At 61.2% G+C, this 25,177-nt stretch overlaps 1 protein-coding gene across 3 annotated transcripts in view; it reads right to left on the bottom strand.

Moving 5' to 3' along the window:
• Clip2 (CAP-Gly domain containing linker protein 2) overlaps positions 1–23,724 on the bottom strand; it is a 55,430-nt gene extending 31,706 nt beyond the window's left edge. For 2 of the 3 annotated variants that reach the window (XM_078023921.1, XM_078023922.1), the window contains exons 1-3: positions 23,446–23,720; positions 10,597–10,801; positions 721–1,268 (exon numbers count right to left, since the gene is read on the bottom strand). In XM_078023921.1, coding sequence (XP_077880047.1) covers positions 721–1,268; positions 10,597–10,726 — 678 coding nt within the window. In that variant the 5' untranslated portion in view covers positions 10,727–10,801; positions 23,446–23,720. Of the gene's footprint in view, positions 1–720; positions 1,269–10,596; positions 10,802–23,445 lie in introns of all 3 variants that reach the window. The other variant, XR_013426885.1, reaches the window with a different exon arrangement.
• Between the last annotated feature and the right edge of the window lie 1,453 nt (positions 23,725–25,177).

Raw genomic sequence — 25,177 nt, 5'->3', positions numbered from 1 at the left:
CCTTCGCAACACTGTGGTCCTGGGAGGGCAGAGACAGCTGGGACACATCAGGTGAGGCTCTGTCCCGTTCATCTTGGTACCCCTCAGTCTGGCCATAGCAGGTACCCAGGAAATATTGCCATGTTTAGAGTATAGAAGGACAGATCCAGATTCCAAAGGAACTGGGGGCCACCGTCCACTTTCTAACATTTGGGACCACCAGAGAAGAGGGACCCCTGGAAGGAAGCCTTCAGTGACCCAATTCTCCTGGCCTCAACAACACTGGTCATTCAGGTTATAGCTGACTGGGCATGGGTACCGCCTGGCCCTGGGCAGGGGCTGGGAGCACTGGTGCCCAGCCTTCTCCAGGGCACATCTGGTACAGCCATGTTGGCAGGCTGGATAAATGGATAATGTCAAAGATGGCCAGTATTTATGGGGCATTTGAGTAAAAATCAGTGACTATGTGAAGGCAGGACAGTAGTAACACATTTCAACCTTCCAGTCAGGTGCTATTAAAGTTGCCATTGTGTAGATGAGAAGGCTGAGGCTCAGAGAGGTTCAGATGCTCACCGAGGTTCACACAGCAAGTCTCCAGAGCCTACTTCACCTGGCTCCCTTGTCCCTTGGTGTGGTGCTGACGAGGACATGCCCAATTGTGGACTCCCTGTAAGCTTAGCCTCCAGTCCTCTTCCTGTCTCCTCCCTGCAACTTGCCTCTCTGGGTGCCACCTGCACTCACCAGCACGCGGTCTCCCAGGCGTAGGTCCTTGTCGCCCCGCTTCACAGAGCCGCTGTCCGAGAGGTTGGAGCCCGACTCGTTGCCGGTCTTAACAGAGCTGTTGAGGACGCTCTCCCGCAGCGGGATGACGCGGCTGGTCAGCGGGGGCGTGGCCGTGCCAGAATGCAGCGACAGATTCTGCGCGGTGAGCGACTCCACCGAGTGGGCATCGCTGCCCGAGCCCTCGGCCGTGGGCTGCCGGGTCAGCTTGGAGGGCCGCGTGAAGATGCCCTGCAGCGCCGGGCACTCGAAGTAGCGCACGCCGCCCACAGCGCCGTCGTTCTTGCCCACGGGGTCGTCCAGCACCACGCCTGCCCACTGGCCCGGCGCGAACTGCGTCTCACCCAGGTACTGCACGACGCCGGGCTTCACGCCGTTCACCCACACACGCTCGCCCACCACCAGGTCCCCCAGGAAGTCGTCACCCACTTCGGCCGCTTTCGAGCTGGGCTTCTCCGGGGCTGCGGTGGAGGACGGCGAGCTCGAGGCCTGCTTGTGCAGTGGGGAGCCTGTGGACAGGGGGGCTCAGGGTTAGGACCAAGCCTGGCTGGGGCACATGAGCCTAGTGAGCAGCAGCAGCATGGCCCTGGGCAGCCCCTGGGCACTCCCCACCCTCCCAGCCCTTCTGGAAGGTCTCAGCGCTAAGAAGGGCTTCCTGGCAAGCAAGGTCACTTCCACTGCCCAAGGTCACTCAAGATTCATAGACCCATCCTAGGGGATGCCAAGCTGCCACCTCCCCACGGGAGGATTCAGGCCTCAGCTCCTAACTGGAGACCACCAGGACCCTGGTGGGACCCAGATGTTAAGGGAGTGGTCTGTGTCCTCCTCCTTGATTCAGAGGGTTCCAGAACCTACTGCAGGTTCCTAAGCTGCTCCTCGGCAGCCTCAGAGTGTCTACCACCAAACTCCCTCCCCACCTCCTCCAGCAGCAGCCCCAGCCCAGGGCCAGCCTCAGACAGTGCCAGGGGTAGCAGGCACCTAACTTGCTTCCTTCTTGGGGCTGAACCCCGGGCTCTGGTCTGAACTGGTGTTGAGGGTCCCCTGGGCCAGCCCCTGGGCTCAGAGAGGCAAGGGCCTTGCTCAAGGACACACAGCAGCAATGGGGCTCCAAGGGAGGACGTCTGCTGCCAGGCCTGGGCTTGGGCATGCTGCGGCAGGATGGGGAGCAGCTCACTCAAGGTCACGCACAGAAAGGGCAGGGCTTGAGCTGTGCTCTGGGTGTGCCTGGCTGGCTCCACTCTGAGCTGCCTGAGGGTTGGGTCCTACGCAGCCTCCTATGCCAACCATCACCCTCTGAGCCACTCCCTGTCCCCCAGCCCAGCCCAGGGTGAGGCTGCCCCCACCATGCCACCGAGTCAAGCATCAGGGGAGACTTCACAGGCAGATGGGCCTTGGCTTGGGGCTGGGGGCAGAGTACTGCCAGGCCCCCCCAGAGCTGCCCATTTCTAGTCCTTCCCACAGCCAGCCAGAGAAGGGCCATTGGACAGCGGCTAACACCACCAGGGTGCAGCCTGGCCAGGTGCTCTGAGGAGCCAGAAAGCCACTGTCCTGCAGGGCTGCAGCAGAAGTATAGGGGAGAGCAGGGTGGGCTCTCTGCCGCCAACGCAGCCACCCTGAGCCTGGGCGGTCACCCAGGGGAAGGTGCATCCCACGTGAGAGCCGGGCTCTTGGGAGTCCAAAGAGCTTCCCTGCAGAGGCCTCACAGACACCCATCCAGGCTCTGCGCGGGGAGCCTCCCCTCGTCCTCTGCCCCATTTACAGGTGAGACAACGGAGGCTCAGAGCTACCAGGTGCTTCACCATGGCTCCCAGATGGTGGGCAGCAGAGCCGAGCTCCAGCCAAAGGCCTCTGGCTCTTGGTGCCGGCACTTGGGTTCATCCAACAGGGTGTATCAGCACCCACCATGTGGCCATGGTCACCCCAGAACTTGGATTCCCCTGAGGGATCAGGTCCCAGAGTCTGAGGGAACCCTGCGGCTCTCTACAGAGGAATGGCATCTAACCTTCTTGCTTAGAGGGAAGTTTTGGGTGGGATCCTAGGCTGCAGAGCCCAAGACTCTCCTCTCCCACAATGACTCCAGGAGGCAGGCCCCCGTAGCTGAGGGAGCTGGCCTCAGGGCCCACAGACCTGCAGTCAGGTGCTCTCCCTGTCTCTCCATCTGCTACAGGCTTTTCCTGGGAGACAGGCATAAAGTGCTAGGCCACACAAGGGGGTTTCTACGAGAATGATTCATACTCCACCTCAGGGACTGAGACTTGGTCTGGGGGATGGGTCTCTGAGGACAGAATCCAGGGGGGCCCCAGCCCAGTCCTTTTGAAATTTGGAGAAAGGGTCTTGCTAAAGTTGCCCAAGTGGACTCGGCTTTGCAGTCCTGCCTCAGCCTCCAGGGCCGCTGGCACTGCAGGCTTGTGCCACTGCACCTGAAAGGCCCAGGAGGTGCAAGAAGGGCTTCCAGGCAGGCTCTGGTGACCTCGGGCAAACTGCTAGAGCCCTCGTGTAGAGTGAGGGGCGTGCGGATGGGCCCTCTGCAGGGTTCCTGGGACTTGAGTCGCGATCCTCAGAGACCTTAGCTGGTTCTGTGCTTGTACGCTGAGCTCCTGGGAGGCCTGCCCTGCTGTGTAACAAGCAGCTGGCATCGGGGACAAGCAGGCTACACATGCTCACAGGCCATGGCCCGTCAGGCTCCCATGCCCCTTGGCCTCCACCAGGTCTAACGCCCCCCTATTAGGGGAGATGCAGCCTCGAAGGAGGAAACTGCACACGCAGTGATGCTCCAGCCCCCAGCCCCTCCTGACGTCACCCAAGGACCTGTGGGTTTTGCCACCATCACCAACAAGGGTCAGAGCTATGATTATTGAAACGGCAGCTGCCACTTACAGAGTGAACGGGGCGCCTTGAGTTCGCCACATTTGTACCTTGCAGATAGGAAACAGGGCAGGGAATGTGCTGAGGTCCCCGGGCCAAAGAGGGCAAGCTGGTTGGGCTCCAGAGCCGTCCCCCTGGAGCACGCAGGCAGATGAACCTGGCAAGTGGCAGCCCCTTCCTGTCTGTTTCTGGACACTTGTTGTGACAGATCACCAGAGCCCGGCAGGGCCGTCTCTACCTGCCGCCTTTCCTTAGGGCGCAGAGGGGGCTTCCCGGGGCTCCGCAGACCCAGGGGACTATTCTTAGTAAGAAGCAGCCTGCTCAGCTGTCCCTGTCCCCAGCTGTCCTACCCAGGGGACCCTCAGGTAATCTCTCCCTGACCCCTGCCCCCTCCAGGGGTCCCAGGCCCATCCACCAGTTGTTTCAACAGCTGCTAAAATCCAGGTCACAAGCCGGAGGCGCCTGAGCCTAGCCATCTGCTTCCTTCCCCTCTGCAGTGGTCGCAGGCTGCCCGCCTAAAGGCCACACCCTCCTCAAGTTCCCCTTCATCTGCCTGAGGTTGGGGACAACAAAGAAATCACCCTGGAAGCCCCCATCTCCCCAAAGAGTCCTTGGAGTCATCCTCCCCATGTCCGTGCCTCAGTTTCCCCAGGAGTCCATAAAGGGCGAGGGGCCTATGGGTGCTGAACCGTGAAAATCGGCTGGGGGAGGCCTCGCTCAGCCCACACCCCCTCCCAGGTGAGCCCATGGAAGCTCCCCAAGGGCAGGGCCTGGGCCTTAGGACCCCTGAGTCCACCACTGCCCAGAGCAGCAGGGCCCAGCAAGTACTGTGCCCAGACTCAGTCAGCACCCACTGGGTGCCTGATCCTGCACCGGCCACTGGGGACCACAGGCGTAGCTGAGAGAGGACCAGCAAGGGGTGGGAGCAGAGGTGGGACACAGGGAACCAGCAGGTCCCATGCCACATTCCAGGCAGAGCCAAGAAACGGATGGAGGGCGTGGGAAGAGAAGGACTCGGCCCCGAGTGGTCTCCTATGATCTCTTGCCCCAGAAGTCACAGAGCTGGCGGCCACCTCACCCCCTCAGAGGGGCCTGACCCGATTGTCCTTTCTAGAGGCCATCAACCCCCAGCCTCCTCTAACAGGAGTGGAGAGCTTGGTCTCTCCTGCACCCTGTGCGACAGCTCGGGGCAGACCCCCCCACGCCCAGGGAACTGGGCGCTGCCTCCCTGGGAGCTGGGGGGCTGGCAGCCCCCTTCTGGGCGTGGAGGGTTCGGCCCTGAACTGGTCGCACAGGGTGCTGGAGAGACACCAAGCTCTCCGCACCACCACAGGCAGCAGTTGGTCATTCACTAAATTCACACGGTCTATTTCTTCTTCTGCATGTGGTGCTGGGGACGCACCCAGGCTCTCACACATGCCACCACCGAGCTGTGCCCCCAGCCTGGTTTTTAAACAATGACTCTATTATCACCTGACTTGCAAAACTCCTGAAAGTTCACAATTGGTTCTCAGGAACCAGATGGGCCAGTTCCCCTGGACGCAAGGCCCACCTAAGACTCACCTCCCTACAACGCAGATGGGAGGAGGAGACAGAGAAGCCACAGGTCCTGACCTGCCCCGCCCCTATCCAGGGAGTGAGCAGGGCTGGGACCCCCTCTCACGCTGTGTCCCCTCCATGATCTAACTCATGCCTGGGCAGCCCTGAAAACTGCCCACACACTACCCTGTTTCTCCCTTAAGCCGTTCATAGATCCTCCTTGTAAAAGCTCCAACGGTACAGGATGTGTAGGCCAAGCTGGTTCCCAGTAGCTTTGCCCAGCCCAGACTGCGTTCCTGGCCCGTCCAGACCTGCCCATCCAGCAGCCGCGTGCTGCCAGATGTCCCCCAGGGCCTCAAACAACATCCTGATCCAGAGAGACCTCCCCAAGAGCCCGTCTCAGGAGGCCCCAGTCTGCCCTTCACTGGGCCACACCCGTCCCCCTGGCTGTGCCTCCCTCTCCCAGCCTGCCACTGACCAGGACCCTGAAGTTCAGAACAGCTCCAAAGGCCACACTGCCTCCTGGGTCTCAGACGATCTGAAGGGTCTCACCCCTGCGCCATCAGGGCAGAAACCCAACCCGTCTCCATGGCCCCAGCTCATTTCAACTCTGGAATTGGGGCTGCTTTGCTTCCTCCCTCCCTCTATCTCTCCTTTCCTCCCTCCTTCCCTCCTCCCTCCCTCCCTCCTTCCTTCCTTCCTTCCTTCCTGTGCCGGGGATAAAACCCAGGGCCTCACACAGGCCCCAGAGTGCTGGACCGCTAAGCCACCCCAGTAGGCCCAGGGTCATTCCTGCTGAACTCTGACCTTTACCCAGAGCCCATGGAATAAAAATATTGAAATGGATAAAGTACAATCCAGGTAAAATATAATATTCTTAGGAGAAAAAAATAAAAGCAAGGGACTGTCATCCTTGACCCATTTCCCAAGGGAATGATTCAGAAAGTATAAAAACCCTTCTGACATTCACAAAACTAAAAAGCTAGAATCCTAGCGCCCCCAGACATAGGGGCAGGTCCTGAAGCTTCAGTGTCACTCAGACCAGCAAGCAGCCCTTAGAAGCCATTTCTCCAGGTCACATGGAGATGCAATGGTCACACGCTGCCTGATGGGCACCCAGCACACATGCAGGGGGAGGGAGCAAGGGAATTGGGAGCAGGGGACACAGGGATCTATTACCGTGAAAAGAGCATGTCATGATCCAGGAGCACGGAGAACTCCATCCTCCACCCTGATAGCCTCAGAAGGGAACGAGGGTCCCAGGCCAGGACCTGGTCCCTCGGGGAGTAGCCCCTGCCCTAACTGCTCTACAGGACATAGTTCCACAGGCTGTGACTAGATATCATGAAAAAAAAATTAACCTTTAAGTTCAAATAAGCTTGGGAAACAGCATCTTCAACACAGCTAAAGGGGCTCAAGGTATTCTCCCGCTGGACCCCCGGAGCCTTTAATGCACTCAAGAGCACCCTGGCCACACACGGGGGCTGGGAATAAGGGGAGCACCGGTCACCATCCACACCAGGACCTTCTGGAAATGGGAAGTAGTTGTAATAGAGGTAACGTCCTTGTAGTCCCAGTGGCTCAGGAGGCTGAGGCAGGAGGATCATGAGTTCAAGGCCAGCCTCAGCAATGGTGAGGCCCTAAGCAACTCAGTGAGACTGTCTCTAAATAAAATAGAAAATAAGACTGCAGATGTGGCTCAGTGGTTAAGTTCAATCCCCGGTACCAAAAAAAAAAAAAATAGAGATAATGCCAAGGGCACAGGCACTAAGCAGGAGTGTTCCAGGTGGAGCAGGTCCCCGGCTCTTGGCATCACCTAAGAAATCTCAGCTCCGGACTGCCCTTGTCCCCGTCACCCACGGCACCTCTCCCCCTCCCACCCCACGGGGCTCCATCCTCCTGGGGATCACAGCGTGCCTGCTGGGCTGCCTGGTGTAAATCTGTGCCCACCTTGGGCACACGCCTAGGAGATGGACCCACATAGACTCCCCTCCATGCCCCAGCTGACACACAGCTGGTCCCCACCCCACATGCCCTCTGTGGTGGCCCCAAGTCTGCGGTGGCCCCGACTAAGGAACACACATAAATTCCCACGAGGCCCAGACAGCTTCCTGCTCGAAGCCCCTTCTCTCCCCAGAGGTCACCGGGCAAAGGAGGCAGCACACAGGGAGCCCCCCTTGCCACAGGGAGCGCCCGTTGGCAGCATCTGCCAGGCTTGGGAGGACTGAGTCTGTCCCTCCTGGGCCACCCTGGCTGAGGCAGGGACCCTCTGAAGGTCAGCCATCCGCTGTGGCATCCATCCAGCAACACCGCCACTATGCCACCGTCCCTAAAGAAGGGACCTCAGACCACCCACCGGGTGGCTGACTCCACAATAAGACTGCAGCATCCTGCCTGAGCCTAGGGAGCTCAAAGCCCCCCGTCCCCACTGCTCCCAACCTGGGGGACAGCGCTCCCACCCAGGAAGAGAGTGATGTGGTGGCTTACCCCGGAAAGAACAAAGCCAGCTCCCCATGGAGAAGCCATGCAGCCGCTGGGCCACCGGGCAGCAGGCGCTGGCCCCCGCTGCCCACTCTGATCAATAGTGGACGACGTCAGGAGCGTCAGGCGGCCCTGCCCCCGGCACAGCCCCGGAAGAGCTCAGCTTGGCTCCCCCATCCTGAAGCCATTAGAAAGTTTAGGATGTGGTTAGGGGAGGGGGCGGAGGAGCTGGCCCTGAAGGGAGCGGCTGACCTTGGCAGCCTGGGCAGGGACACCTGAGGCAGCAAGGGCTTCGAGGATCCTGGTCCTGCCCTGCTGGTACCCTGGAAACCACATCCCACCAGGGGTGGCTCGAGAAGGAGCCTGGGAACGGCAGGGACAGACATCACCCTGCAGTCTGGGGCCCGCTGCCACACCTGTGGGCCATTCGCCAGCTCCGTGTCCACAGCACCCATGGGTGCAGGGGCCTGCAAGCTCAGGGCTCCAGGACAGGAAGGCTGTGGAGCCGCCCCGTGTAACGGAGCAAGAGCTCCACCCTCAGGGCCAAATCTGTGACTCACACACTTGACTTCCACCTCCGAGTCTCCAGCGTGAGGCAAGGCCACACTGGGGACAGTAGTGACCAACATTACAAGGACACATGCTCCTCTCATTCCCACCTGCTGGCCACAGGAGCAGAGTGTCTGCAGTTGCGACTGGCCTCGTCCCCAGGCAGCCCCTGGTGGGAGGCGGCCAGTGTCAGCTCTAGACCAGGGCTGGATCAGGAGTCTCAGCTCCGACCCCACACCCTTGGCCCTGTCACCTGGGCAACCTGACAGAATGCTCCAAGACCGAGTCTTGTCCTTGTTTTATTGTTAACTTTTCTTGTTGCCCAGGTGGGGCTGCAATTCCTAGGCTGGAGCAACCTCCTGCCTCAGCCTCCCGAGCAGCTGGACAGCAGGCCAGTCATCTTGTCTTTACCGTGAAGAGAGGGGCGGGTCTGGGAGCACACACCTCTGACCCCAGCTGCTCAGGAGGCTGAGGCAGGAGGATGCCAAGTTCAAGGCCAGCCTGGGCAACTCAGGAAGGCCCCAGGTCAAAATAAAAAGGTCTGGGGAGACATGGTCCAGTGTAAAGTGCCCCGAGTGTGACCCCCAGTGTTGCTACAAATTAAAAAAAACAAATTTAGAGAAGGTGACGCCGGGGTTGTTCATGAGGAAGAGCTGCCTAACCACCCCCACAGAGCTTGTGTCAGGTGGGTGACAAACACTGTCCTTCACAGGTGGGCATCTCTGGGGTGGGGCCACAGCACAGGGGCTGGAGAGCCCTTCGAGGACCCACCCGCCCCGTGGGCGCCTCAAGCACAGAGCGAGCACAGTGGTGGCTTGTGCCTGCCCGCTCCACTCGGCCGCCCCGGGGTCCTTGGCCAGGTCCCCAGAACCCTTCTTATTATTAGGGCCAGGAGGGATACCTTGGCCACTGCAGCCCAGCTGCCCCTGCCTGAGGTTTAGTACCAGGCCCAGAGAAGGCATAGACCTGTGGTTCAAGGGGAGGCCACACCCTGCAGCAGCCTCTAGCCTCCAGGCCTGAGCCCCGCCTCCCATCTCAGGCCCAAAACAAACTGCAAGCACCTGGGCACCAGTGTCCTCGCCTGGGCAAGCCTGCCCTGACTGCCTCTGGGCAGTCTGGGATCCCTGTCCTGTCCTCCCTGCTCACGCAGGTGCTCCCAGACGCCCTCCTTCCTGGGCAGGTCCTGGTGGAGGCCCCTTCGCCCTCCCACACTCTGCTGTTCCTGCAGCCTTGGCTCTGGGGACCCGAAGGACCCTCCCAGCTCCATGGGGTGGGCAGGGGCAGCCGCCAGGCCGCATCCCTTGCCAGACCCTCTGCCCGGGGGCTGAGCTCATGGTTTGGGAGGCAGCCGAGAACTGATTCCCAGAGCAGATGCCAACTGACACGCCAGCTCCCAGCCACTGCCAGTGCCCTCGTGCACAGTGCCAGCCTTGGACAGGAGGTGGGCACCCTAGAATTAGAGAGCAGTTCCGCAGGTGAGTGAGGAAGGCCGAGAGGCCAACAGGAGGGAGGGACTGTCCTTGCCTGGCACTCCCGTCTGCCCCTCCCCCGGGGCTCCTGTCACTTGAGACCCTGGAATAGGACAAGGTCTGTGGTAGCCGGGCTCCCCTGCTCCTCGCCCAGGTTTTGCTCCCAGCTCACTGCCCCGGAGCCTGAGTGTCTGAATCCACCCGCTAAGGCAGCAGCTGGCTCCAGGGGGGAAGCAGGCACTGGGCGTCACCAATGGCCACAGGAGGGGTGGGCACACCTTCCTCTGTCTCTAGAACTGCCCAGCAGGAAACAGACCCAGGGGTCCCCCAGCTCCTGCCCCCAGGGGCTTCCAGACTCCAGGGCCTGAGACTAGGAAGCAACCAGGGGTCACACTGCAGTCTTAAAATGATGTCACCATCACTCAGCCCAGAGGCAGAGGCACAGCTGACTGGGAAGGAAGATGAACCCAGCTCATGTTTATCATCAGAAAAAAGCAAATACACAGCAGCTACCCTCTGGCAGGAAGACCAAGGTCAGGTGACAAAGGCTGTCAGGGCAGGGGTCTTCTGGAGAAGATTGGCCGGGAGCAGGGGCTAGCCCCGAAGGACCCTGGGACTCCTGGAGGGAGGGACTGAGGCTGGAGCACTAAACCTGGCCATGCCCATGGCCCTAGTGACCTAGGCAGGTGCCAGATCTCCATGGGCCTTCTTTCCCCCTCTCAGAGCAGGGCCATGGGTATGCCCACCTCCTCAAGTGGGGGGAGCACAGAGAGGGCTGTTCAAAGCCTGCTCAGTATTTAATTAAAGGGATCACAGATAGACATAAAGAACTTGCAGTGACCCACTGGCCCCCAGGTTGGTCACACAGCAGCCTGTGTTCCCAGAAAAACCCACTACCCCAAGCAGCTCCCTGCCCGCCCTTGATCCCACGCACCTTCCTTGGAGCCAGTGGCTGCCGCCGCTGCCGCCGCAGAGGCCGAGGCTGACCCAGAGGACGTCCTACCCATGGGGCTGGAATGCTTCCCCCCGCGGCCAGGGGGCTTCAAGCCACTGGGTTTCTGCATGGTGGAGCCACTCGGAGGGTGGATGAGGGTGGGCGCAGGTCACATTCTCTCTGCCATCCTCTCTTCCTCACCTGCCTGCGGGTAGGAAACAGGAAGCTGCATCATAACCGTGGTCAGCACTCACAGGCGTGGGCCAGGCCAGGGCCCGTCCACTGCAAACATGGCCACGCCTGTCTCCCGGAGCCAGGTGGTGGCAGCCCCATAGCTCCAGACGCTGACAGGAACCCTCGCAGGACTTTGGCACCCCCACCCTGTGCACAAGGACCATCGCCACACCAATTCTAGGTGGGGAGACAAAGGCACAGAGACGCAGCAGACAGGGGCCCAGGTCACACAGTGTGGTGGTGGGGCCAGGTTGAAAAGCAAAGCTAACCCGTCAGGATCTGCAGGAAGTGCTACACCAAGCCCAGGGGGGCCGGGCTGAGTGGCCTCCCCCAGGCTGGGTATGGCTCTCGCCAGTCAGGCAACCCCAGGGGGCATGTTCCCAAGGCCCCAGGCCCTGCAGGACCCGCCAGCGTCTCATGTCCCTCCTGAGGTGGCCTGGACCAGGCAGCACCTGATTCCCGCCATTAGCCTGTTCCTCCGCCTTGCTTTTGGGCTCATGGTCCTGCTCCCACTGCCCACTGCACTCCAGGCTGGGGACACCCAGAGGAGGCTGTAGGCCACCTGCCTCACCCCACACCAGGCGGGGCCTGCTCTCTGGGTACCTCTCCACCATTACAGCTCCACAGTGCCCTGTGACAGAGACACGGGGACAGTTCAGCAGGTGGGGGGACACCTCAGCAGGCAGGGGGACACTGTCACTTGCAACCAAAAGAGATCTGAGTGCTGGAAGCCAACCTGCACAGCAGGAATATGCAAAGGGTCCTCAAAACTAACTGGCTTAGGCCAGTAAGATGTGTCCTGGCACAGCCAGGGGAGGGGACACCAAAACCAACATTCCAAGTCCCTGGTGCGCTGGGGATTCTGGAGGCCGGGAGCCACTTGGTTGGGCCGGGGGACCGGGGGCTGCTCCCTCGCTGTTCAGAACCTGGCCCGTGGGCCTGGGGAGGCTGAGTCCCATCTCACTGAACCAGCAGCAAGAGCCTGCAAGGTGGTCTCTGGTGACAGTGGATGTCACCGGGTCTTCTTTACCAGGCCATCCTTGGTCCTGACCGGGAAGCCTGGCACAAACGGTGAGTGAATGAGTAAACGAGATGGCCCAGTGGGTGGGGCCTGGGTACCTTCATCTCTTCAGAACCCTCACAGTGACCAGCCCACGTGGCCACCCAACCTGGCCGCTCTTAGGGCAACCATTCCGGCCTCCCCGCTAGCCAGCATGCACCCAGGGGTGAGGACTAGATGAGAACCGTGTCCCTGGCATTGGAGGCTGCCCAGTCCCTTGCTGCCGACGCCCCGGACGTCCTCACCACCAGCTTGACACTTCCCACCTCCAGGCCCCGGGGCGGGGGGGGGGGGCCTCTCCTCCTCCCGCCTCACCTCACCTACTGGACACCTACCCGCCGCCCCCTCGCCCCCTCGAGGGAGGCTGCCAGCAACCTGGCCCTGGAGACCTGGGACCGCTCGCCTGGGGGTGCTCTGTGCATGGCACCTCCTGGGAATCTGCGGGTGAGCCCAGGCTGGTCAGCGTCTGTCCCCTGAGAACACAGCCAGAGACAGCGATCCAGAAACCCTACATGGGGACACATCTGAGGTGACACAGAGGGCACAGGTCCCCGGGGACAGCTCCCACAGGTGCCCTCCTGGACCACAGAGATGCCTGTGAGCTTGCTGCAGGCCAGAGGTTCACTGGATGTGGCCTTAGTCCCCTTGGTCCCCAGGCGAGAGGTAGTGGCCTTCTTATAAGGGGAACACCAGAGGCTCAGCAAAGTTCAAGACTCACTCAAAGTCACCGCCAGCCACTCTGTGCTGGAATTGGACCCAGGGCTGGCCCCTCCCCGCCTCCCAGCCTCCCAGCAGGGCCCTGGAACAGCATTTATGAGACCCCTGTCCTCTGGGGACAGTGTCTGCCCACTTACTGAGGCTCACAAAGGAGACCAGGGAGCTGGCAGGAAGACCAAAGGGAGGACCAAGGGGGCATTCAGTCATGGGCCACCAGCAGGGGCAGGAGAGGGAGCAAAGGGGAGTAGCCCCGGCCCAGGGACACAGGGAGGGGGAGGGAGAGGCGCATGGTGGCGGGAGGGGGAGGGGCTGTGTGACTCAGTCTTGCTCATGGGACACAGGAAGCCGAGATGCTTGGGAAACATGGTGATAAACTGGCCTCTGGCCACACTGTGGCTGGGGCTGGCGGGGGAGCCAGATGGGAGGAGGGCTCCCACCCAGCCAGGAGGCCAGCTGCACCCCCTGTGCGTGGGGAATGGTGCAGAAGACTGAGGAGGGGACACACCCGGGAGCCCCAGGCACAGCCTCAACTCTCCCACCTCATCAGAATCCTCCAGGGACCAGGCTCAGCCGGGATGGGCTGGCAGGGTGGGTGACCTGAGATGGACAGGCCCTCTGTGCCACCGTCAGTGCCTTTTACCACAGACAAACCGGCCGCACTGCAGGGTTCCCATCTCAGTGCTTGGCAGTGGCCCAGCCCTGGTGGGGACGAGGCCATGGACTCTTGGCAGGGGGTGTCAGGTGGGGCAGCAGGAGCCGGGGACCAGGAGAAGGGTACCCTTCCAGACCCGCCACTGAGCCCCAGCCACTGCTCGCCCGTGGGCGTCTGGGCCAGGAGACCTGCGTGGCACAGACACTGCTGCTGGCTGAGGCTGGGCTGTGCCCACGCTCCCTTGAGCCACTGCCCATCCCTCCTACATCTGGCCCAGCAGTTCACGGTACCCAGACCCACAGCACCCCGAGAGGGACTCAGTGCTGCCCCTGACCACTTGCTGCAAGTCCTAAGCCTTCCTGGCACTGCAGAGGGACAAGAGCCCAGGGCAGGGGTCCCGGAAGGATAGAATGCCTGGGGCCCCACAGGAGGAGCTGGAAGAAGCACAGACCACACTCGGCCAGCCAGGCAGCCAGGGGCTCAGGGTGGTGAGGCTGGAGTGGGCACCAGAGACTGGGAGGGCCAGCGGGGTCTGGTGGCCACCCCACAGCATCGGGCTGGGGGAGCTGGGAGCTAGGGAAGTACCTCAGGCAGGAGACGGACAGCACCCAGTCAGCACCACCAGCAATTCGCAAATCTGCTGGGGTTTAGTGCCTCTGGGAGAGACAGAGAGGAGAGGGGGGGGGGGAGAGAGAGAGGGAGGGAGGGAGGGAGACCAAGAGAGAGAAGGGAGAGAGAGGCGAGAGAGAGAAGAGAGAGTGGAGAGAGAGAGGGGAGAGAGAGAAAAAGGAAAGAGAAGAGAGAAGAGTGAAAGAGTGGAGAGAGAGAGGAGAGAGAGGGAGGGGAGGGGGAAGGGAGAGAGAGGGAGAGAGGGAGGGGGAAGAGAGAGAGAGAGGAAGGGAGGGGGGAGAGAGAGAGAGAGGAAGGGAGGGGGGAGAGAGAGAGAGAGAGAAGGGAAGGAAGAAAGGGAAGGGAGGAAGGAAGGAAGGAAGGAACAAAGGAAGGAAGAGAACAGAACCCAGCGGGCCTGGAGCGGGAGGACAGTCCCCAACTCCTGCACACCACCAGAGGAGGGACAAGCCCCAGACACCATGCACCCCTGGGTGCCGACACCAGGCCCAGATTCCCCAAGCCAACGGAGAGCCTCTGGGTGGGCCTGATGCGGCCCCCAAGCCCCATCTGCATTGGAAACCCAGTGATGTCCAGTGCCCAGGTGCAGCAGGACCGCTCAGAGCTGGCACCTCCTGCCCATCCCTCCAGCTTGGAAGGAGGCTCACTTTGATGGAGGCTCAGGGAACTTGTGAGGCAGACCTGGGTCACTCAGAGGTGAACCCAGCTCCCCACGTCCTCCCAGCACAGGGCAAGTAGAGGGCAGGGCGGGGACGTGCCCCTCCTCGGGATTCCTGGCAGCCTTCAGGCAGACGCTCAAGCTCTGAGCCTCACATCATCTGCCCCTCAGCCCGAAAGCCAGGGAGAGGGCGCCGTCTGCCCGAGCCCCGAGCCCCACGCCCACCCTCTGTTCTCGCCTGGTCACCAACCCCTGGCAGGAGGCTGGAGCCAGCCCTGGCAGTGCGTGCCCAGCACACACGGCTGCCAGCCACAGTACAGGCACAGAAGAGCCCAGGAAGAGCAGGGCTGGGACGGCCCCAAGCGAGGTCTCCAGTCATCCTGAGAGCACCAAGAGGCCAGTGGCCATGGAGATAAGGGGGGCAGCTGAGATCCAGGATGGGGAGGGGCCTGCTCATACCTCCAAGCAGAGCTGGGGCTGGAACCAGGCTGCAGGGGGCGCGGCTGCAAGGAGAGGAGGGGGTGCAGCTGGCAAGATGGTGGCAGGGCAGACAGGCCACACGGGAGTGAGGACAGCAAGTGCAGGGGGACAGGCCATGGCAAGTGCCCCCAGGCTCGTAACCTCTCTGGCACCTGAGGCTGAGCCAAGTGGGCGCCTGGGTTCTGGTCCCACCCTACATCCCCCCATCTCTGGGTGCAGGGGCCAAGTTTCCCATTTGTAAAGAAGCCAACTGCCTGGCCCTGCCAACAGCCTGGGGAGACTGCAGAGCCCTGGAAATGGCCAGTCTGTCTGTCTTGCCTGAGCCGGGGACACACACACACACACACACACACACACACACACACACACAGAGTTGGCATTCTCAAAATCAGGGCACAGACGTGGCCCTGAGCCAGGGCCAGCTGTGTGGCCACCCACAGCTGAATGGCTGGAGCCCCCTCCTCGGGCCCACCATACCAGGCAGGCGGCAGCCTGGTCTGCTGGCTTGGCTCCCCACCAGGCCAGGGAGAAGGGCCTGGGATCAACCACAGCCCAAGCCACCCTTGGACCCCCTTTTATTCCTATTTCACAGAATGAGAAACTGAGGCCCACCGTAGAGAAGTAAGGCACCCGAGCATAGAGCAGGTGACCAGGACAGCAAGACTCTGCTGTCCAAACAGAGAGAAGCTGTGCTGGGCAGGAGGGCCAGGGGCCCTGAGGATAGGGCAGACCAGGCCCCAGCATCCTCTCTGCCTGGAGGGTGATGACCCAGTCCAGGCAGCTGTAGAAGGTGGCCCAACTCCTGGTCTCCCCGACCCAGCCTGCCTGGTCACCCCCGAGTCAGACCTGCACAAGAACTGACATTGCCCTAGCACAGGACAGGACGGCATTCACAATGCTTGAGCTGGGCCAACCAGAGGACAGCAGGCACGCACCACCCTTCTCCTGCCAGATGCCCACGCACACCCACCACTCGGCCTCCTATGTACACGCCCTTCTTCCCGCCCGCAGCCATCTTGAGCCTCTCAGGGAGAACAGCGGATACACACACACACACCCCCCCCCCCCCGCATCTTGTTCCTTTCGGGCTCTCAGCACCAAGGACAGCACCTGGCACAGCTCAGAGAGCTCAGGAACACGCCGGACAGACACACAATGGGGCGCCCGGGGCAGCTGCTCACATCCTGGCTCTGGGGAGGGGACAGGAGCACCTCAATGTCCCAACCGACTTGCACCCTGCTAGGGAACCCGGCCCTGGTGCTCACCAGGGGCAGGTCCCACAAAATGGAGGAGGCAGGCGGGGTGGCCGTGGCAGTGTGGCCCGTGGCTGGGGGGGCAGAGGCGGCCCCCAGGGTACTCCTGCTGCAGTGAGCACAATTGTCCTGAGGGGCTCTCCTGGGCTCACCCCCAGGGTGAGGCCACACAGGGACATCCCCAGAGCCCAGAGCAAGCCTGCTGATGACACAGTTGCCAAGAGGGGACAAGACATCAAACCAGGAACCCAGACACCTGGGCCAGAGGTTGCCCACTGCCTACTGCCCACCAGATAGGGCCACAATGCTGCCACCCCCCGCGGAATGACAGATGTCACTCTCAGGGCCGGATTAGTTTGCTAAGGCTGCTGTGACAAGGTGCCATCGACTAGGTGGGACACTGAATGGCAGAGGTGCCCTGTTCAAGTCCTGGAGCCGGGGAGTCTGAGGTTGGGGACTGCCTGGAGCCTTTCTTTTTCTTTATGGCAGCGCTGGGTTTTGAACCCAGGGTCCAGTGCGCGCTGGGCGAGAGCTTGCCACTGAGCCACGCACACCCCAGTGTGCGTGCAGACCAGGTAGCAACAGGTGTGTTAGTACGTGTCTACAAATACATAAAAGAACACACTTACACACGTGAGTACACACACACACACACACACACACACACACCCCTTCTGTTTTTGAAATGGGTCTTGCCCTGTTGCCCAGGTTGGCCTTGAACTCCTGGGCTCAAGCAATCCTCCTGCCTCAGCCTCCCCACCAGTAGTAGGGACTACTGTAGGTGACACCATGCCCAGCTGAGTGGGTTGGCTCCTTGTGACACCTCTCCTTGGCATACAAATGGCTGTCCTCCCGCGGGTCCCTGCATGTCCCTCTGCACATGTCCACGTCCAAACTTCTTCTCTTACAAGAGCACTGGTGGTAGTGGACGAGGGCCCCGTCACCTCCCTTGACCTCAGTGAAGACCCCATTCTTAAACAAGGTCACATTCTGAGGGTCCAGGGGTTAGGAATCCCCATAGAAGATTTGGGGTGGACATAATTCAACCCTTAAGAGGCACCAAAAGCCACTTAGATATAATTACAGTCTGCGGCTCTCCAAAGGCCACAGTTGTAAAAAGAAACAAAGCCCATCCACAGGGGCAGCATGAGCCTGGTGCTGGGTCTAGACAGGGGGAGGGGCAGGGCAGTGACAAGTGTCCAGAGCTGCCAGGGACGGGAGCTGCACTCTCTGGCCTTCCCTGTTTTCATCCACACACAGGGGGTGACAAGGCACCGCTGCCCTTGGTCTCATAGGGTCTGAACAAGATTCTGTCAAACTGGTCCAGCAGACAGAGTGGGCGGCGGGGACCACCCCCCATCACCAAGGAACCATCAAGATATCGTCACCCACCTGTCATGCCAGCAACTCGGAAGGCTGAGGCAGGAGGATCACAAGTTCAAGGTCAGCCTCCACAAATTAGTGAGGGTCTGAGCAACTTAGTGACACCCTGTCCCAAAAAATAAAAAAGGGCTGGAGATGTGGCTCAGTGCTAAGAAGCCCCTGGGTTTAATCCCTGGCACTAAAAAATAAAAAACAAAACAACATCCCGGCCAGGGACGCAGCCCCAGGAAGCGCTGGCCTAGCCCAGTGAGGCCCAGTGCTGCAAAGAGAAAGCAAAAATCGCCAATCGCCATCTGGCCACATCACGTAGTTCTATTATGCGCACGTACAAATATGTGACAATGACTCCCGCTCTTACGTACAAGCAGGATTTACCAGTAAAATCACAGGAGAAAGAAAACATCGACTGGAGCCCGGCGAGCACCCTCGGCCCCACCCCAGGCTGGCTACCACGGGGGACAAAGGGTCAGTTGATGTTCACCCACAGGGCGGCACCTGCCCCTTCACTGTGTTGGACCCAGAACCCGCCTAGGTGTTCGTGGTACTGGGGGTCCCCGTGCAGTGAGTCCCTGCTGTGTGAGCCCCTCCAGCCCGTGCTGGCCAGGACGGCCACCGCTCTCTGCGGCTCTGATGAATATCGACTCGCTCTCACCAGCCCATGAAGACACCTGAGCGCTGCTTACCAATGGGAACACGGAGGCACACAGCGCCGGTTCCACAACTAACCAACAGCTCCTCGGGGCTTAAGCTCATGCCCTCTGGCCGTGGAGCGGGTGCCCTGAGTCACACTGTCCTGACATCCTCAAGTCCAAGACCAACTCTTCTCCTGGAGCTCAGGGTGAGGCAACCAGGGCAGAGCTTCAGACTGGAGGCCAGGAGGGCACCTACTGTGTGGAGCCCTGCAGCGCCTCCGCCCACTGGCCCTGGCCCTTGCCCGCCCCAGCTGTGTGTCCTGTGCACCTTCCACTGGGTGCCCGGCCTCCAGGGGCTCTCCATTGCTCCTGCAGACACTCGCCTCTCCTTGCTCTGCAGGAAGTGCCTCTCCCCTCCAGCCCTTGGCTCGGGACCTCTGCAAGTGGAACACGGGCTGCCTGGGGCAGGTTGGTGCATCTGGAACCATGCACACCCGCACACCCAGTCCCCAGCCTTGCACCCTCCGTGTGGGAGCGGGGGCTGCGCCCACCTCCAGGAGAGACCCTTCCTAGAGGAGCATAAGCCCGGCTCCTGCAATTGCCACCGAGGACCCCAAGCAGGAAGATTAACCTGATCAAAAGGTACTGCCAGTCACCACCCCCTCTAGCCCCCCTCTACTTGCATTCCGGACCCTCTGGGGCTATACTCAGGACCACAGTGCCGCCATCCCTCTGTCCTATCCATTGTCCCTCTCTTGAGCATTAATGTTAAGTATGGTGACATGAAATGCCACTTCCACAAGAGGAAGTCACCCCAAACTCTGAGCTCCCTCGGCTCTGGCTGCTGGAGCACTCAGAGTCAAGTCACCTCCAAAGGACAGCAGAAGTGTCCTCCGGCTTCGCCTGATTTGGGCGACCCTGGATTTCCTTGGCCCTGATTTCCTTTAATCTCGTTCCACCACATTTAGCGCAGTGAATCATCTGAGTCCTTTCTAGAATCGGAGGAAGAACATACGAGACCTTTCAGAGATGTGTCCCCTCCTCTCTATCCCCTCCCAGGGGAGGAAAGAAGCTGAGTGTGAGCCAAGTAGTGAAGCAGGAAATAGCTCGTGCTTCACACAGGGAACAGCCTGAGCAGGAGAGGGACGAGGAGGTGGAAAGTCCAAGGACACAAAGTGCCACTCCTCCTGCCATGTGGCTGCACCTGTCTTGGGAGTTCATCGGGAATTTGTTGAGGGCTGTGGAGCCCAGCGCTCACACTGCGCCCTGCTGGGGAGCTCCTGCGGCCCCTCCCTGAGGGCCTCCCAGGGCTGCCTGCGGCTCAGCACTACATGTGGAGGTGGCCAGGCAGGCGGCAGGCTGGACTAGAGCAGCTCAGGACTGCCCAGGGCACCCCAGGAGCTGGAAACTCAGGCCCTTCCTGGAAGCCAGATCTTCAGCCCTCCCATCCCCAAAGGCAAGGAAGGCAAAGAAGGGAGGGAATGGGAGGGAGGGTCACCTCCCAGGCTGCAGCTGCAGTCGGAGTGTGACCCTAGCCGAGGAACCAGAGATGCTACACTAGAGGGAAGCCACTGCACGGGGCCCTAAACTTGGACCTTGCTGACAGTAACCACCTGCCTGGCCCCTCTGCTTGGGCAGGGAGATGGTCACTAGCCTTCTGAAGCACCCTCCCTGGAGGCAGGACTTCCGGGTTGCTGTTGTGGTGACCCTGATCGTGCAGCCCAGAGAAAAAGGAGGGGTGGGATGGTGCTGGGACGGCAGGGGCCCAGGTCCACGCTGGCAGCCTCATCCCACTCTCCAGGTCATGGAGGGAGAGTCTCCCCTTGTCCCAGGCCAGGGCTGGGGCAGGCCAGGCAGCTTGGGCCACCTCGTCTATTCCCCACCCCACTCCAATCAGAACAGAGCACTCGGGTCCCCCACAAGTCGCATTGCGGAGGGTGGACACCCACACTCTGTGTCCTACAGTAAACAACTGATAGACCATGGGTCTGCCTCTGCCATCAAACTGTGAGCCCCCAGGGACAGTGATGCCACAATCCTCAGGTCCTCACCCAGCACACACAGGTACCCCAACTGCAGCTGACCATTACACCAAGTGTGCCCAGCTCTGCGTCCTACTCCCAGCCCCAGAGACCATGTGGCTTGTCCCTACCCCGCCGGCAGCTGAGCAGATGGGGGATGGCCCCTTATACAGGCTGGGACATGAGTCAGGGTCTGTCTCCCTCTCCCTCTGTCTCTTAGGGAGCGCCACTCGGGGACCCAGGGACTGCAGCCGAAGCCCTCATCCAGGACGGCCACCCGGGACCAGGCCAGGCTCACACTCAGGAGCCAGGAGGGCCAGCTGCAGGGAGCAACGGCAGAGACCGAGACAGACAGATGCACCCCGAGAGGCTGAGAAAATGAAACTACAGTCCAGAGACAGGGAAGGGGGGTTTCCAGGGCCCAGGACTGCCCTCTGCCCAAGGTCCCGTTCCCTGCTCTTAACTCCCTTTCACTTAACCTAATTGAAGGACACTTCCTTTCCCTGAGACAAAATAATCCCAAAGCCGGGACATCATAGGGTGCCCCCCAACCGCAGACCATATCCACCACTCACAGTTTATAAAGAGCTGGGTGGCCTTGGACAAGGCTCATCAGGGCCTGGCCAGCGTGGGAATGTAAGGAGAAGAACCCCAAATGGAGGGAGCCGGGAGCCCATTTGGACTTTGTTACTGAGCAGTGGGAAGGAGGTGTGAGAGGAAGGCGTGACCACAACTGTGCTGTAGGGAAGTGAACTCTGAAACAGGCAGGAGGCAGCACACTCCAAGCACACAGTAGGTGCTTAGCAAATGCAGAGGGTAAACATACAACCTCTCTGCACCAAGATGTCCTTGCCTGTAAAATATGGACAGCGTTGTCAAAATGCCCACAAGTGACCGTGTGCGTTTGAGGCACTCCAAGCAGCTCCCGGCAGAGCTGCTACCTCCTGGCACTTTTTTTGTTTAACCTGCACAAAAGCGGAAGTGGTGTCCCAAGAACCCCTGGGCAGGGGCCTAGGGGACACCAACACAGCTTCTGTCGAGGTGGCAGGGTCAGGGACCTGGGGGACTCCACAACAGGCAAGTCTGCCAGGGGCTATGGGCTTTCCCGCAGCCAAGGGAGGAGGTCACAGTGAGGGATGACAGCAAGCCAGGGCAGCACCAGCAGCAGGGCCGCTGCAGGTGGGCAGGACAGCCCAGGCAGCAGGTGCCTCTCTCCCTGGTGTAGGCTACAGAGCCACGGCCAGCACAGTAATGACACACACTCTGTCACAGGGCAAACAAGTCGCTCAATAACTCAAAAGGCAGATACTGAAGTATCAGGTTTACAAACGGGAAATTGGGCACAGAGAGACACAGTGACTTGCCCAAGATCACACAGCTGCTAAGCAGGGCAGGCTCAGTCTCTGAACCCAGGCTTAGTCTCAGAACCCTAGAGTGTGGCCGAGGTGCTGGGAAGGGATCAGTGCCCCTGCAGGCAGATCCCCTTGCTGGGATTTCAGGTGCAAACTTCAAGCTACCCTCTTCTTGGCAGAGGCTGCCAACTGCCTGGGCTGGCAGGTATGTTTTTTGGAGGGTCCTCTAAGGCCCCTCCACCTGGCTTTTCTGCCTTTGGGGTGCCTGTCTCCATCCTCCTTGTCTGTCCGGGAGCCTGCACACCAACATCACTTCCGAGCTAGGCACTGCAGACATGGATGCATCCTGTGCTGGTAGGCACCTACTGTATGCAGGCAGGTACCTGAGAGACTTCCTCTGACAGCAACCCCTCTCCTCAGCAGGGTCTCCTGTGCCTTGAAACCCATGCTCCAGGCACCTAAATCGTTGGCTGCCCCTCTAAAGTGACTTTAGACCCCCTGCCTCCTTTCCTGACCTCAAGCCTTGGCCTGAGCTATCTCCCCAGCAACAAGCCCCCTCAGCGTCCTGGCAGGAAGCTCCATCAGGCTCCTGGTCCCCCCAACACAGTCCACTGGTCCCTCCCTCCTCTATGCCCCAGACTCCCCACCATTGTAACCATCAGGCACGGCTGTGCTGTGCTCCTGGGGAGCAGCCAGGCTGGGGTCCTGAGTACCTGGCAGCCCCTGGCAGTGTTAGACCCGGTGGCAGCGGGTGGGTGAATGAAGAGCTCCTTGTTTACATTTACAACTCAGGGGAGGAGGCCTCTGGCACACAGCGCCCACGTGGTGCTCCCCACACACCCCAACACAGCCCGGGTCGCCCATCCCACCAACCTCTCTGGGGCATCTTACAGGCTAGGGGAGACCCCCTCACCCCCAGCTCCAGTGTCTTAGCCAGGCCCACATCCCCAACTCAACCAGAACCGAGAAGCGGGATCTCAGGTTTGGGAAAGCACTGATTGTGTCACTCCCCCCAAGGTGTCCCTGTGTCCGACTTTCCTGGGTTGGGGCTCAGCCTGCGTGGCAGTGCCCAGTGGGCACCGGCAGGGCACAGGCTCCGCCTGAAAGGTCCACGCGGGCGGGCCCAGGAGGCCCAGCCAAGCATCCTCTGCCACTGCCCCTCCCTGGGGGGAGGGCAAAAAATCTGCTGCCTCACCAGCCACCAGCGTCAGCTTTGGGGGGAAGCCCCTGTGGAAAACCACCCGCCCGGATCTCCCTTCCCCACGCTCGGCCACACACTTCAGCCAAGTTTTGCAAAGGCCATCGGCCGGGACCCCAGGCGGCGGGGCGGGGGCTCGCGGTGCTCCCAGACCCCGGGTCAGGAGACGGGGCTGGATGGCCGCGCCCACCAGGCTGCGCCCGGGCTCGGGAGCCGAGCACCTGCGGGCGGGCGTCCAGATGCCTGACTCTGCCCTCGGAGACAGGGCGGAAGCCCCCCGCCCCGGTCAGATGCGCCGGACCCCAGTCCGTGGGTGGGGACACGGACGGCGCAGCGATGCCTTCGCCACGGGAACCCGCAGCCCAGGATGCGTCCCCAGCCCCGCAGGCGGCTGGGAAGTGGGGTGCACCGGTCCAGCTCCCCCACGCCCACCGGCCGTCCCGGCCCTTCCGCCAGCCCACGCCGACAATGCCCCGGCCGCCGCCCGGCCTCCAGCCAGGCCGGGGCTGCCGCCGCCCCCCGCGTCTCCGTCCTTTGTTGCCCGCAACCCCCGCCCGCAGCCCCTCGGGCGGCTCCTACCTTCGCCCTCCGCAGTAGCTCGTCGGCGGGCCCGGCGCCCTGGCCTCGTCCCCCGGCCCCGGGGCCCAGGGGCGAGGATGCTGCGGCCCCTCCCTGCGCGCGCTGCCCGCCGGGGACCGCCCGTCCTGGAGCCCGGGTCGGCGCTGCACGCTCCGGGCTTGTCTCGCGTCCCGTCTGCGGGCCGGCGGCCGCGGGAAGGCGGGAGGCGCGCCCCGAGCAGCCCGACCGCTGCCTGCGCGCCCCGCGGCCGAGCCGAGCCGAGCCGAGCGCCGGCGGAGCGAGCGGCCGGGCTCCGGGAGGGAACAAAAGGGGCCGGCGCTGGGGCGGGCGCGGGAGGGCGGGGCCTGGCGCCGCGGGGGTCAGGCGCGCGCGCGCGCGCGGCATCGCGGTTCTTGGGCCGCCGCGCGGCGCGGAAAGAGGGCGGGCGGGCGGAAAATGCGCCGGCTCCCGCCCCCCCTGCAGCTGTCATTTGCCGGGCGTCGGGGGATCGCCCGCACCCACCTAAGCTGGGGACATCTGCAGGAGCTCAAGCCGTGCTTGGCGAGAGAGCATCCTTCAGCCCTGTTCTACTTACAAGATGTCCCAGACCACAGGCAGAGTCAGAAGCTCGGGACGGGACGGTGGGGGCGGGGGTACGTCCTGGAGTTTCTGGAAGGCTCCACAGAGGAGGTGACTTGGACTACACAGAAGGGGTGCAGAGGACATTGTGAAGCCGAGGTGAGACCATCAGGTCTCGTTTTGAGGCCAAAGCCAGTATGAAGCTGCGACATGGCCTCAGGGTGACTGGTCCCCAAGCGCCTTGGAAAAAGTGGTCTCCGACAGGCAGATGCACTCCGCACCCTGGGCGCCAGGACTGATCTGTCTCCTGTGGAATCAGAGGAGTTGACACAGCTGCCTGAGTCCCTTCCTGGGTGGGGAGAGACCACGTGGCATCTCAGAGACCAGGAAGTAACCTAATCCTAGCTTCCTTGGGGACCCACTGTGAGTTCTCGACCTCGCTGGTCTCTGTGCCTCCGCCCCTGCCAGTTCTTCTACCTGTAGCGCCTTCCCTCCTCCCCCCCCCCGCCCCCCCCCCGTTGGACAAATCAACCCTCCCTTCAAAGTCAGACTGCTGTTGGCTGCTGTGCTTCCCTCAGTGTGGGGATGTTGAGTAGGACAGGTATGGGCTGTTCAAGGAGCTGCCACTCACTGGGGAAGGCAAGGGCCATGCACTGACTTATTGTCCCCTAAAGCACCCAGTGCAGCGCTAAACAGAGGGGAGACATCCAGTAACTGTTGAAGGAAGGAATGCACTAACTACCACCCCTCAGCTGGCTAGCATTCCACCATCTGAGAAATCAGTTCACCCCTTACCCATTTTCCCCATCTGTACATTGGGGAGGGTGTTTCAATTCAACTCAGCAAAAGTGTGATGGTATAATGATGGTGGCTGGGTACCGGGCCACCCCTGAGGAGGCTCCCAGCTGGTGGGAGGAACTAGACCCGGAGACTGGAGACTGAGACAGGAGATGTGGAGTGAGCCCAGGGGAGATGGAGGGGATTTCCACCTGCAAGAAACGGAGGGGGTGTAAGGTAGAAAGTGTAGCATTTAGGAAACAGAGAGTTATAGTCCAGCGGTGAGAATCCACTCCTTCACCTGCTGGCCTCTGGGCCAGTCACTGAGCCTCTGTGTGCCTCAATTTCCTTATCGATGAAATGGGGCTAATGACAGACTGACAGCCTCCTGTGACTG

Source organism: Ictidomys tridecemlineatus, chromosome 10 (assembly GCF_052094955.1).
Source record: "Ictidomys tridecemlineatus isolate mIctTri1 chromosome 10, mIctTri1.hap1, whole genome shotgun sequence".
In the NCBI taxonomy this organism is placed as follows: Eukaryota; Metazoa; Chordata; class Mammalia; order Rodentia; family Sciuridae; genus Ictidomys; species Ictidomys tridecemlineatus.
Note: the sequence above shows the minus strand (reverse complement) of the source record. Positions and strands in the feature narration are given on the sequence as shown.